We start from the raw sequence: 12426 nt of genomic DNA on the forward strand, positions 1-12426 counted from the left end.
GCTCCTGGCCACTGGGGGCGAGGATGCGGGAAGATACCGGCTCTACACGTAAGCTATAGAATCTAGCAAACGTGTTAGGTGTCGCCCAGCCCGCAGCTCTACATATGTCTGTCAGCGAGGCGCCTTGCGCCAGCGCCCAGGAAGAAGCAACACTCCGAGTGGAGTGAGCTCTTACACCGAACGGGCAAGGCACGTCTTGGGACTGGTAGGCCAAGACTATAGCATCCACTATCCAGTGGGCTAACCTCTGCTTGGAGACAGCCTTTCCCTTCTGCTGGCCTCCGTAACAGACGAAGAGTTGCTCTGAGGTCCGAAGGCTTTGGGTCCGGTCAACGTAAGCGCGAAGAGCGCGGACCGGACACAGCAAAGCCAGGGCTGGGTCTGCCTCCTCCGAAGGCAGCGCTTGCAGGTTCACCACCTGATCCCGGAAGGGAGTGGTAGGAACCTTGGGCACATATCCGGGCCGGGGTCTCAGGACGACGTGAGAGTTACCTGGCCCGAACTCTAGGCACGATTCGTTGACCGAAAGTGCATGCAGGTCCCCTACCCTCTTGATCGAGGCCAATGCCGTCAGGAGCACTGTCTTCATTGACAAGATTTTCAACTCACAAGACGCCAAGGGCTCGAAGGGAGGGCTCTGAAGTGCTCGGAGCACTAGAGCTAAGTCCCAAGAGGGTATCGAGGATGGACGAGGAGGATTTAGTCTCCTCGCACCTCTGAGGAACCTGACGATTAGGTCGTGCTTCCCCACGGACTTACCTTCTACTACATCATGGTACGCTGCTATTGCTGCAGCATATACCTTGAGGGTGGAGGGAGACAGCCTTCTCTCCAACCCATCTTGCAGGAAGGAAAGCACGACACTGATCGAACACCTTCGGGGGTCTTCCCGGCAGGAAGCGCACCACTCAACGAACAGGTTCCACTTCAGAGCATAGAGGCGCCTCGTAGAGGGGGCTCTAGCTGAAGCGATGGTATCTACGACAGCTTGTGGTAGTCCATCTAGAACCTCCGCGTCCCGTCCAGGGACCAGACATGAAGATTCCAGAGGTCTGGACGCGGGTGCCATAGCGTGCCCCGTCCCTGAGAAAGAAGGTCCTTCCTCAGGGGAATCGGCCAAGGAGGGGCTGTCGCGAGGAGTGTGAGTTCTGGGAACCAGGTCCGGTTGGGCCAATACGGCGCAACTAACAAGACCTGCTCCTCGTCCTCCCTGACCTTGCACAGAGTCTGTGCAAGAAGGCTCACTGGGGGGAACGCATACTTGCGTAGGTCCCGGGGCCAGCTGTGCGCCAGTGCATCTGTGCCGAGGGTACCCCCGGTCAGGGAATAGTACCACTGGCAATGGGTCGAGTCCGGAGAGGCAAACAGGTCGACCTGTGCGGCTCCGAACTGGTCCCATATCAGCTGGACCGCCTGGGGGTGGAGTCGCCACTCTCCCGGAGGTGTCGGCTGACGAGAGAGCTCGTCGGCTGTCTGGTTCAGCACACCAGGGACATGAATGGCCCGAAGCGACCTCAGCTGCTTCTGACTCCACAGGAGGAGGTGGCGGGCGAGTTGGAGCAGACGACGGGAGCGTAGACCACCCTGACGGTTGATGTACGCAACGGCCGTGGTGCTGTCCGTACGGACCAGTACATGCTTGCCACGCAGCGGCCCCTTGAGGCGGCGGAGTGCCAGATGTACTGCCAGTAACTCGAGGCAATTGATATGCCAATGCAATTGCGGCCCCGTCCACAGACCAGCAACTGCATGCCCGTTGTACGTGGCCCCCCAGCCCGTGGTGGAGGCATCCGTGAATAGCACAGCATGCCTGGACACTTGTTCTAGGGGCACCCCGGCCCGGAGAAACGAAGTGCTGGACCACGGGCTGAAGGTTTGGCGGCAGTAAGGAGTCACTGGGACCCGGTACTGACCGCTCTGCCACGCCCACCTCGGGACTCGGCCATTGAGCCAGCGTTGAAGCGGTCTCATATGAAGCAATCCGAGCGGCGTGACCGCGGCTGCAGATGCCATATGCCCCGGGAGCCTCTGAAAGAATTTCAGTGGGACCGCTGTCCTGCTCTTGAACATATTCAAGCAGTTCAACACCGACTGGACTCGCTCCTCGGTGAGGCGCGCCGTCCGGTTGACCGAGTCCAGCTCCATACCGAGATAAGAGATCCTCTGTGTGGGACAGAGTTTGCTCTTCTCTCGGTTGACCCGAAGGCCCAACTGGCTGAGGTGACTGAGCACCAGGTCCCTGTGTTCGCACAACTGGTCCTTCGACTGGGCTAGGATCAGCCAATCGTCGAGGTAGTTGAGAATCCGAACGCCGCGTTCTCTGAGTGGAACAATGGCTGCCTCCGCGACCTTCGTAAAGACGCGGGGCGACAGGGACAGCCCGAAGGGCAGGACCTTGTACTGATATGCTTTCCCCTCGAACGCAAAGCGTAGGAACGGTCTGTGTCGAGGGAGAATAGACACATGGAAGTACGCGTCCTTCAGGTTGATCGCTGCAAACCAATCCTGGGGACGGATGCATTGGAAAATGCGTTTCTGCGTCAACATCCTGAACGGGAGCTTGTGCAGGGCCCGATTCAGAACTCGCAGGTCCAGGATTGGCCGTAACCCACCCCCTTTCTTGGGCACAATGAAGTAGGGGCTGTAAAACCCCGTCTTCATATCGGCTGGAGGAACCGGCTCGATCGCGTCCTTCGCCAGTAGGACCTCGATCTCTGACCGCAAGACTTGAGCATCGCTGCTTCGCACGGAGGTGAAGAGGATGCCCTTGTACTTGGGTGGCCGGCGTGCGAACTGAATCGCGTAGCCGAGTCTGATGGTACGGATGAGCCAGCGAGACGGCCTGGGGAGACCTAGCCAGGCCCCCAGAGACCGTACAAGCGGGACCAACGGCACCACAGACGTGCCCGGGGTGGGGCAGCGAAGCGGAGTACTCTGGCCCGACTCGGGAGGCCCGGAGGCGGCCCGTAGTGTTGCCTGAGCACTCCTGGTTTGGACAGAGAGTGGGTGAGAAGGCCCGGGGGCGTCCTCGGAGCCCACTCTGCTGTCCACTGCCCGGAGGCAGGGAAGTGAAGCACTCAGCCCCGACCCGGAAGGCCCGTGGGCGGCCCGGAGTGTTGACTGAGTGCTCACAAGAGAGGCAGTGTGTGGGTGAGAAGGCCCGGGGGCGTCCTCGAGGCCCACACAGCTGCCCCCTGGCGACGGGAGGGTAGGAAAGGAGTGACAAGGCCCGTGGGCGTCGCACACTGCCAACCTGACCCTCTTGGGGCCCAGAGAGAGAGGAAATTGCTCTTTTGGTGAAAATGTGGGTACCGCTGGACTCCGGAGAGCCAGCGGCAGAGATGTTGTGACCAGTGTTGCCCCCCCGGTCCTCCTCCGGGGGGGTGGGAGGGATGCGGACATCATCTCCCTCAGAGCAGCTCCTCTTCTCCCTGGGCTGCCCGTCTCAGGGCCGCTTCCCCTTACGCTTGCCGGCAGGTTTGGCGGGCCCTTGGACGGGTTGGGCGGCCCCCTTGCGTCCGGCGCCCTGCTTCGCGGGTGGAGGCTGCTGCTTGGGCTTGGCAGGGGCGGAGGCGGACGCTGGAGGACGCCCTCGGCGACGAGCAGACTGGGGGGCTGCCCCGGGCGGCTGGGTGGAGGCAGCAGCGGGCCGCCGGGGCAGGATGTTTTTGATGGCCTCCGTCTGCTTCTTGGCCACCGAGAACTGCTGGGCAAAGTCCTCGATGGCGTCGCCGAAGAGGCCGGCCTGACAGACAGGGGCGTTTAGAAACCGAACCTTGTCCGAATCCCGCATGTCTGTCAGGTTCAGCCACAGGTGGCGTTCCTGGACCACCAAGGTGGACATCGCCCGACCCAGGGAGCGGGCCGTGACTTTCGTCGCCCGGAGGGCGAGGTCCGTCGCGGCTCGCAGTTCCTGCATAACTGCCTGGTCGGAACCACCCTCGTGCAGTTCCATGAGCGCTTTGGCCTGGTGGACCTGCAGGAGCGCCATGGCATGCAAAGCTGATGCAGCTTCTCCGCAGGCTGCGTAAGCCTTGCCCGTCAAGCCGGACGAGAACTTACACGCCCGGGAGGGGAGACGCGGGGCGTGCCTCCAGTCCGCAGCGGTCTTAGGACACAGGTGCATCGCAACCGACCGCTCGACTGGAGGGATCCCCTCGTAGCCCTTAGCTGCACCACCATCGAGAGTGGTGAGGATGGAGGAGTCAGTCGATCGCTGGCGTACGCTGTACGGCGCTACCCAGGACTTCGTGAGCTCCTGATGCACTTCCGGGAAGAAAGGCACCGGGGCGGGACGCTGAGAACCAGCGCGACCCGTCCCGAGAAACCAATCATCCAGCCGCGAAAGGTTCGGGACGTGGTGGAGGGTTCCATTCAAGCCCGACACTTGCGGCGGCCCGGGCAAGCATAGCCGTAAGTTCCGGGTCAGACTCGGGCAACGCTGTCACACCCGAAGGGGGCAACGCAGCCGAGTCTTCATCCTCGGAACCCATTAGCTCATCCCCCGATGCAGCAACCGACATCTGGTCCTCCGCCGGAGCCCCAAAAGAGACGACTGGCGCTCCACGTGGGAGGTCAGCGCGCCCTTCCGGAAGCTCCACCGGTACAGTGGAGGGGGGAGGGGCCCGAGGAGCCGTGAGACCCGTCGGGTTTACCCTGACCGACACCCTCAGGTCCCCACCAAGGTCATCAGCCAAAGTAGTAGCCCTCTGCTTTGCAGCTGGAGGACCACTAGATCGGGGGATGGACGATGGTGTTCCACCTCTTCTGAGGTACTGGAGACGGGACCGCAACACTGCAATGGACATATTCCCGCAATGGGAACATGTCTCATCCACGAACGCAGCCTCAGCGTGCTGTGCGCCCAGACACGAGAGACAACGAACGTGTCCGTCAAGCGGAGACAGAAATCGACCGCACCCAGAAACACACGGCTTGAATGACATCTTGAAAAAGACGCAGGGTCAAACCGTGTTGCTCTTTTGTGAATGGAAGTTTGCTCTTTTAGTGCTGAAGCACTCAGGGAGATGACCGCGGCTCCACGCAGTTCGATAGTGCAAGCCTGCGTGAGCTCTCAGTGATATGTATGTGTGAGCGCCCAGCGAACCAACTGTAATGTGTGTGTGTAAGGAAACGCTCAGCGAACCAACAGCTCTTTGTACACTCTATCACTGAAGTGGACGGTCTCTCGCTGACGCGCCGTATCACCCGCACTGGCAAACTCTTTCACAGGAATATTCTCGACTCGTAGTCAGAAAGCTCTTCGTAGAAACAGCAATGAAGGCTGTTCGGCTCCGAAGTAGAAAGCGCTGATCTACCATTCCACTTCCTATTTATACCCGCGCTGCGGGGCGGAGCGTGGAATGCGTGATCGCATGCCAAATTTCATTGGCTCGTTGTTAGATGCTCGAAGTAGGATTGGTCTCTAAAGTAAGATCCCATTCGTCGGTTCAGTTCTGACGTACGTCGAACGTGACCGACTGAAAGGGAACCAAGTCTTTAACAGTGTAAAAAGATCAGTATGCATGAAACAGCATTTCACCCCCCCTTTAATGAAACAAAACCACATTATTGTACTAGACGTGTGCAATCAATGTGGGGAAAAATAAATACTCTAAACCCCAAGTGGATTTACACAAACTGAGACAGTCAGAAAGCGTTAGATTGTGCCCTGCTCTCCCCTAGATTAGGTGATACTGAGGTGAGACTTACGTCTCGAATGATGCGGGAGAGACAGTTCAGATGTTAATCCAGAAAGTGTCTTTTGTATTCTCGGTGAGTAATCTTTCCTTAATCAGACTGCCCAACATCTGCTAGTTAATTTCAGCCTTACACTCTTGAAGCCGATACGGAAGTGACTTAAACTGCAGTTCATCGTCTGGCCACTAGAGCGGCTCCAGAAGGAGCAGAATCTCATTGAGCCTCGTGTTAAAATGCCCAACTTTACAGCAGAAAAACACATGTTTACAGTCTGGGACAAATTGTGGTTTTGGTCTATACGGCTAATTTTGCCCTTCATGACGACTGTGAGGAGGGTGAATGTTTTTATAACTCATTCGTTTACATTATATAAAGCCTTAAAGTTCTGCATAATTAAGGGCGTGGCCACTTTGAGTGACAGGTGGATTGCCGTTTGTCTGCTGTCTGTTAGTCATCATGTGACCTAAGCTCCGCCCACGTCTCGCAACGGCTGACTTTAAGCTTCAAAAACTCTTCAGAAGCCTATAGGTGACATCACGGACACTGCATCCATTAGAGATGGTAAAAGAGAGTGGGTCCAAAATCATTGGTCTTATAAAGTAGGTGGGTCTTTGTCCCACACACATACAATGGTTCCGACGCCGATGCATGTACAGGTTCATAATTAACATGAATATAATAATGTAAAATTAATTTTAAAGTGAAGGTCATAATAACCCAATAGTAATTATTTAAGGATTACCACATTTTTCAGCAGACATAACTCTCTCTCTCTAAGTACTGAAGTCATTGTAAGCTTTTGAGGTTTTTTAATTGTAAACTTACTTTTGAGAAAGAAATGCACAAATGAGTGGAAAGAACTGCGGAAGTTAGATTCATGCTGACACCTCCAAATCTACTGACTATAAGTTTAACTATTTTTTATTATCTATGGATAAACCTGTGTGCTCCCGCTGTGGTTCTTTCCTGTATCTGTAGTGGATTTCACACTGTACAGCAATTGTTTCCAGGATTACATTTTGGGGATTTTCTCGTATAAATATTGTATATAAATGCGTTTGTCACCTGAGTTTGTATTTTTCTGTGGGTTTGCGTTAGAATTTGAATGCCCCCTATCAGTGCTGTCCTGACAGTGAATGTTAATCCTCTCTGACTAATTTAACCAGTCATTTATTACATGGGACCAGAACAGAAGCAGCTGAAGCCATAAAAACACATTTAAAACTCACCATCCAGACGCCAGAAACACAAACAGAACAAAACAGTCCAAAACATCTTCAGCGGTTTCAGTCCACAAATATGAGAAGACAAACTCTTCAAAACTGCTTCAGTAATAAAATGACAGACGTGCTGATGTGAAGCTGCTCTGTGGAAAAATGATGTGAAACGCCACCAACATCTAAAATAACTGTACATCTATAAGTGTTAATGCGTGTGATCATTTATAGCTCTTCCTTTCTGATTATTCACACTCTGAAATTTGTCACTTTGAGTTCCAGTAAGCATCAACTTCCTCTTGATCAGAGGTGGCCAAACTTTTTACAAAAAAGGGCCAAAAATCAAACTTGATTGAAGTCTGTGAGCCAAAAGTAAAAGTTGTAAAATATAAAACTTACATATAGCCTATATATATGTGTGTATGTACAGTCTTGTTCAAAATAATAGCAGTACAATGTGACTAACCAGAATAATCAAGGCTTTTAGTATATTTTTTATTGCTACGTGGCAAACAAGTTACCAGTAGGTTCAGTAGATTGTCAGAAAACAAACAAGACCCAGCATTCATGATATGCACGCTCTTAAGGCTGTGCAATTGGGCAATTAGTTGAAAGGGGTGTGTTCAAAAAAATAGCAGTGTCTACCTTTGACTGTACAAACTCAAAACTATTTTGTACAAACATTTTTTTTTCCTGGGATTTAGCAATCCTGTGAATCACTAAACTAATATTTAGTTGTATGACCACAGTTTTTTAAAACTGCTTGACATCTGTGTGGCATGGAGTCAACCAACTTGTGGCACCTCTCAGCTGTTATTCCACTCCATGATTCTTTAACAACATTCCACAATTCATTCACATTTCTTGGTTTTGCTTCAGAAACAGCATTTTTGATATCACCCCACAAGTTCTCAATTGGATTAAGGTCTGGAGATTGGGCTGGCCACTCCATAACATTAATTTTGTTGGTTTGGAACCAAGACTTTGCCCGTTTACTAGTGTGTTTTGGGTCATTGTCTTGTTGAAACAACCGTTTCAAGGGCATGTCCTCTTCAGCATAGGGCAACATGACCTCTTCAAGTATTTTAACATATGCAAACTGATCCATGATCCCTGGTATGCGATAAATAGGCCCAACACCATAGTAGGAGAAACATGCCCATATCATGATGCTTGCACCTCCATGCTTCACTGTCTTCACTGTGTACTGTGGCTTGAATTCACAGTCTGGGGGTCGTCTCACAAACTGCCTGTGGCCCTTGGACCCAAAAAGAACAATTTTACTCTCATCAGTCCACAAAATGTTCCTCCATTTCTCTTTAGGCCGGTTATGTGTTCTTTGGCAAATTGTAACCTCTTCTGCACATGCCTTTTTTTAACAGAGGGACTTTGCGGGGGATTCTTGAAAATAGATTAGCTTCACACAGACGTCTTCTAACTGTCACAGTACTTACAGGTAACTCCAGACTGTCTTTGATCATCCTGGAGGTGATCATTGGCTGAGCCTTTGCCATTCTGGTTATTCTTCTATCCATTTTGATGGTTGTCTTCCGTTTTCTTCCACGTCTCTCTGGTTTTGCTCTCCATTTTAAGGCATTGGAGATCATTTTAGCTGAACAGCCTATCATTTTTTGCACCTCTTTATAGGTTTTCCCCTCTCTAATCAACTTTTTAATCAAAGTACGCTGTTCTTCTGAACAATGTCTTGAACGACCCATTTTCCTCAGCTTTCAAATGCATGTTCAACAAGTGTTGGCTTCATCCTTAAATAGGGGCCACCTGATTCACACCTGTTTCTTCACAAAATTGATGACCTCAGTGATTGAATGCCACACTGCTATTTTTTTGAACACACCCCTTTCAACTAATTGCCCAATTGCACAGCCTTAAGAGCGTGCATATCATGAATGCTGGGTCTCATTTGTTTTCTGAGAATCTACTGAACCTACTGGTAACTTGTTTGCCACGTAGCAATAAAAAAATATATGAAAAACCTTGATTATTCTGGTTAGTCACATTGTACTGCTAAGTTTTTGAACAAGACTGTATATATATATATATATTGAATCGAAGGAGTTCATTGAAGTGTTTGAATATTAATATAAAGGGGTGCGAAACACAGCAGGCAGTCGGTCAGGACTGAATGAGGTTCTTAATTGAAGAGATAAATGCAGCAGAAGGTAGATGAGTACTTTACTGAAGAAACTTAGGCATACATGTGTGGTTCTGTAAAAAAGCCCCTTTCACACTGCGATTCCGGCAAATACACGGATAATGCGACCCTGCATTTGTTCCCTGGCCGCTAGATTTGGTCCATTCACACTGCCAGCGAATTACCGTAATATATGTGCGCTTTCACACACAACCCGTAACGGTCCCGGGTCGAGTTGACACGTGACATCCTGATGTGATGTATAACGGCGAGCGATCTCCGCTTCAGCGCGGATAGTAAGGAGCTCCGTGGTCTTGACTTGTGTCCAGTTTGCGCTCATTTCTGCTTGTTTAATTTTAGTTTCTTTTGTATACGAACACTCTCTGCGTTTAAAACACCGACGAGCTCTTCTGGCACTGCAGGGTTGTATTATTGAAGAAACAAGCTCTAGGAGTCGCACGATAACTACGTACACGTTGCGGCATTAGTTTCGGCTTTTGTTCACACAGCGCTCGTCCCGGGTCGAATTCGGTAATCAATGCCGGGACGTGGTTGCTTTCACACAGAAGGCGACCCGGCAATGCTCCGGAAATATTGCGGGTCCGACGTGCAGTGTGAAAGGGGCTTAAAATATTGAACAGGAAAATCAACTGAAATAAATATCTATATTTATGCACATACATACAGATCTGCAAACATAACCATCCTTTAAATAGTTAACAGTAGTAGTCTATATATTAACTTAAAGCTACACTGTGTGATATTTTCCCCCATCTAGCGGTGTAAAGCTATATGACCATCCAGTGACTATTAGTTTCTGTTCATCTCAATTGTAATTTCGTTTTAACTCCTACGGTGGCCAATTTAGTCCAAGATTAACACGGCAATCCCCCTCTTCACATTCGACACGGTGCCATCGAGTGTTAAAATGCGAAAGGCGAAGCTTGAGTTTACGGGTATGTCCCTCTTTGGCTACTGTACTTTCAAGATGGAGGGGCAACATGGCGACCGGCATTCGAACCCCTCACCCGTATGTGTTTTCAATGGCATATTATAAACTTACGAGAATACTTAATTACTTGAAAGAAGTAAATATACATTAATGAGCTCATATATTTTTGAAATAACTAAGTGTTTTTTAGCTAAGAATAAAATAAAAAAGTTACACAGTGTAGCTTTAAGAATATGATGACCTTAATACAACATTACTGCATAATGTTGACTGATAATTCGGTACATATCCACAAGAGGGCGCTACTAACGCATGAATGGGGCATGCGGTATGCATGTGATAAGCAGCTGATCACTGCGCATTAATAATAATCTCAGAATAACGTTCACATACAATAGTAGCATGATATACGACATACCCAAACATGTCTTGTCAACATAACTCAGAAACATATTGCACGTAATGCAAGGTATACAAACTAATTGGCTACTTCTTTACTCTGAGGAATAAACCAGCTGATCTATTAACAATAAGCAAGAAATACAACGCAATACATGCACACACACGGTAACCCAACATTAAAGGAAGTGTATGTAAGATTGTGGCTAAAACTGGTATTGCAATCACTATCCCCTCTCCCCTCCCCCTGACTCGAGGTTGCCAGATTGGCTGCAGGATCAGCAGAACGTTTGTAGATCTGCAGCTGTGCTAACTAGAGGAGATCTGGCAACCCCAAACACTACTGACTTCGTGATTGGTCGATCGGTGGAGGGTGGAGCTTCAGGCCAAAACACAACATGACATCATCAACATCAGTTGAGGGCTGCAACAACAACTTCATAATGACAATATCCTGGCCGGACTACTGTTGTCAGTGATAGAAGAATTTGAGATTAACATGATTTCTTAATGTCTAGTGACATATCAGGGCCATTTTATGATTCATTGAAATACATTTCTTACATAGAGTTCCTTTAACTTGTGCTCTGTGCTGATAAAATGCAGATGTTGAACTAGAAAGCAGCTGATGTTTTTTTCACCCTCCTGCATGTACTAACATGTACTGATCACTATCTGCCATCCACTTCCGTTTTTGCTCTGATGACGTTGCAGCAATAGAGTGCCCTGATTGGTCTATATCCTCCAGTGTCCAAATACAACCTGGCCTTTTGCACATATATATATATATATATATATATATATATATATATATATATATATATATATATATATATATATATATATATATATATATATATATATTTAAAGTAGTTAGCTTTGGTTCCCCTGATTTATGATTTCATATATTTAAAAGATTAAGGGTGCATTCACACTTGTCATGTTTGGTTGGATTAAACCGAACCCTGGTGCGATTGCTCGTTTAGTGCGGTTCATTTGAACATATGTGAACGCTGCCATCCGAACCCTGGTGCGCACCAAACCAGCGGACCGAGAGCGCTAAAAAGATGATGGGTCTCGGCCCGCTTCCAAACCAATTCTGGTGTGGTTCGATTGATATATGAACGCTAAACGGACCAAAGAGCCTCATCAATATTTAGTCTGACGAGCATGTTTCGAAAATGCTAGAAAAAACGCACAAAAAGCAAACCTGATTCTACTCATCAAAGGACCTGTTGCCCATTAGCAGGTACAGACGACAGAACGGCCGTCTCTTTTCTGGACAACGGAGGAAATCCTGGTAATGTTTTGAATGTTTTGAACATTTTATGAGCTCTTCATGAGTTCTCAGCGGGTAAAATAATGCCATATGTACACTAAAGTGAACGCTAAGCGGACCAGGGGCCTGTACCATGAAGCTGGTTTAGCTGGCTAGCCAGATTTGTTTAAGCTTAGTTTGTGCCAATCCTGGGTTTTAGGTACCATTAAAGTGGTTTGGCTTTTAGCTGTGTTCATCGCCATAGTAACTTACGCTCCACGGCTAACCTGCTCTGGGGCAGGCTATGTTCTGGATAAGAGATCTCAAACTGAAATTGGGCCAATCAGCTGTGAGTAAAGTGACACGCCTCTGATGCAATAAAGTCACTCCCCTGTTTCTGCTCCAAATTAAAGGTCACTGCATTGTAAAGGGTTTTTAAAGACTAAATCGTCTGGCTTTTAACAATGCTTATTTATAAAAAAATAATAATTTTGAATGATTTAGATGATTTATGTAATTATCATACCTTTAATCAATTACACATTTATAATTTTAGTTAATCAATCATTAATAGGCACTTTGTTAAAATTAATACATAAGTCATATAAATTACATCCCCTGCATAGTCATATGGATAAGCTTTAAAATCAATAAATAAAACTAGCCTATTAAAAAAAGAAGCTTACTGAGTTTAAATGTTCAATTTTCTCTATATCAAGTAAACTAACTTCATAACTTTTACTTGCAT

The 12426-nt window shown here is 48.6% G+C and overlaps 1 protein-coding gene across 1 annotated transcript in view; it reads right to left on the reverse strand.

Annotated features, from left to right (window-relative positions):
• Window positions 1–7060, reverse strand: part of LOC137075755 (uncharacterized) — a 32638-nt gene extending 25578 nt beyond the window's left edge. The window contains exon 1 of the mRNA XM_067444686.1: window positions 6930–7060. Coding sequence (XP_067300787.1) covers window positions 6930–6975 — 46 coding nt within the window. The 5' untranslated portion in view covers window positions 6976–7060. The remainder of the gene's footprint in view (window positions 1–6929) is intronic.
• Window positions 7061–12426: the final 5366 nt, after the last annotated feature.

Source organism: Pseudorasbora parva, chromosome 5, assembly GCF_024679245.1.
Source record: "Pseudorasbora parva isolate DD20220531a chromosome 5, ASM2467924v1, whole genome shotgun sequence".
NCBI classification, from domain to species: Eukaryota; Metazoa; Chordata; class Actinopteri; order Cypriniformes; family Gobionidae; genus Pseudorasbora; species Pseudorasbora parva.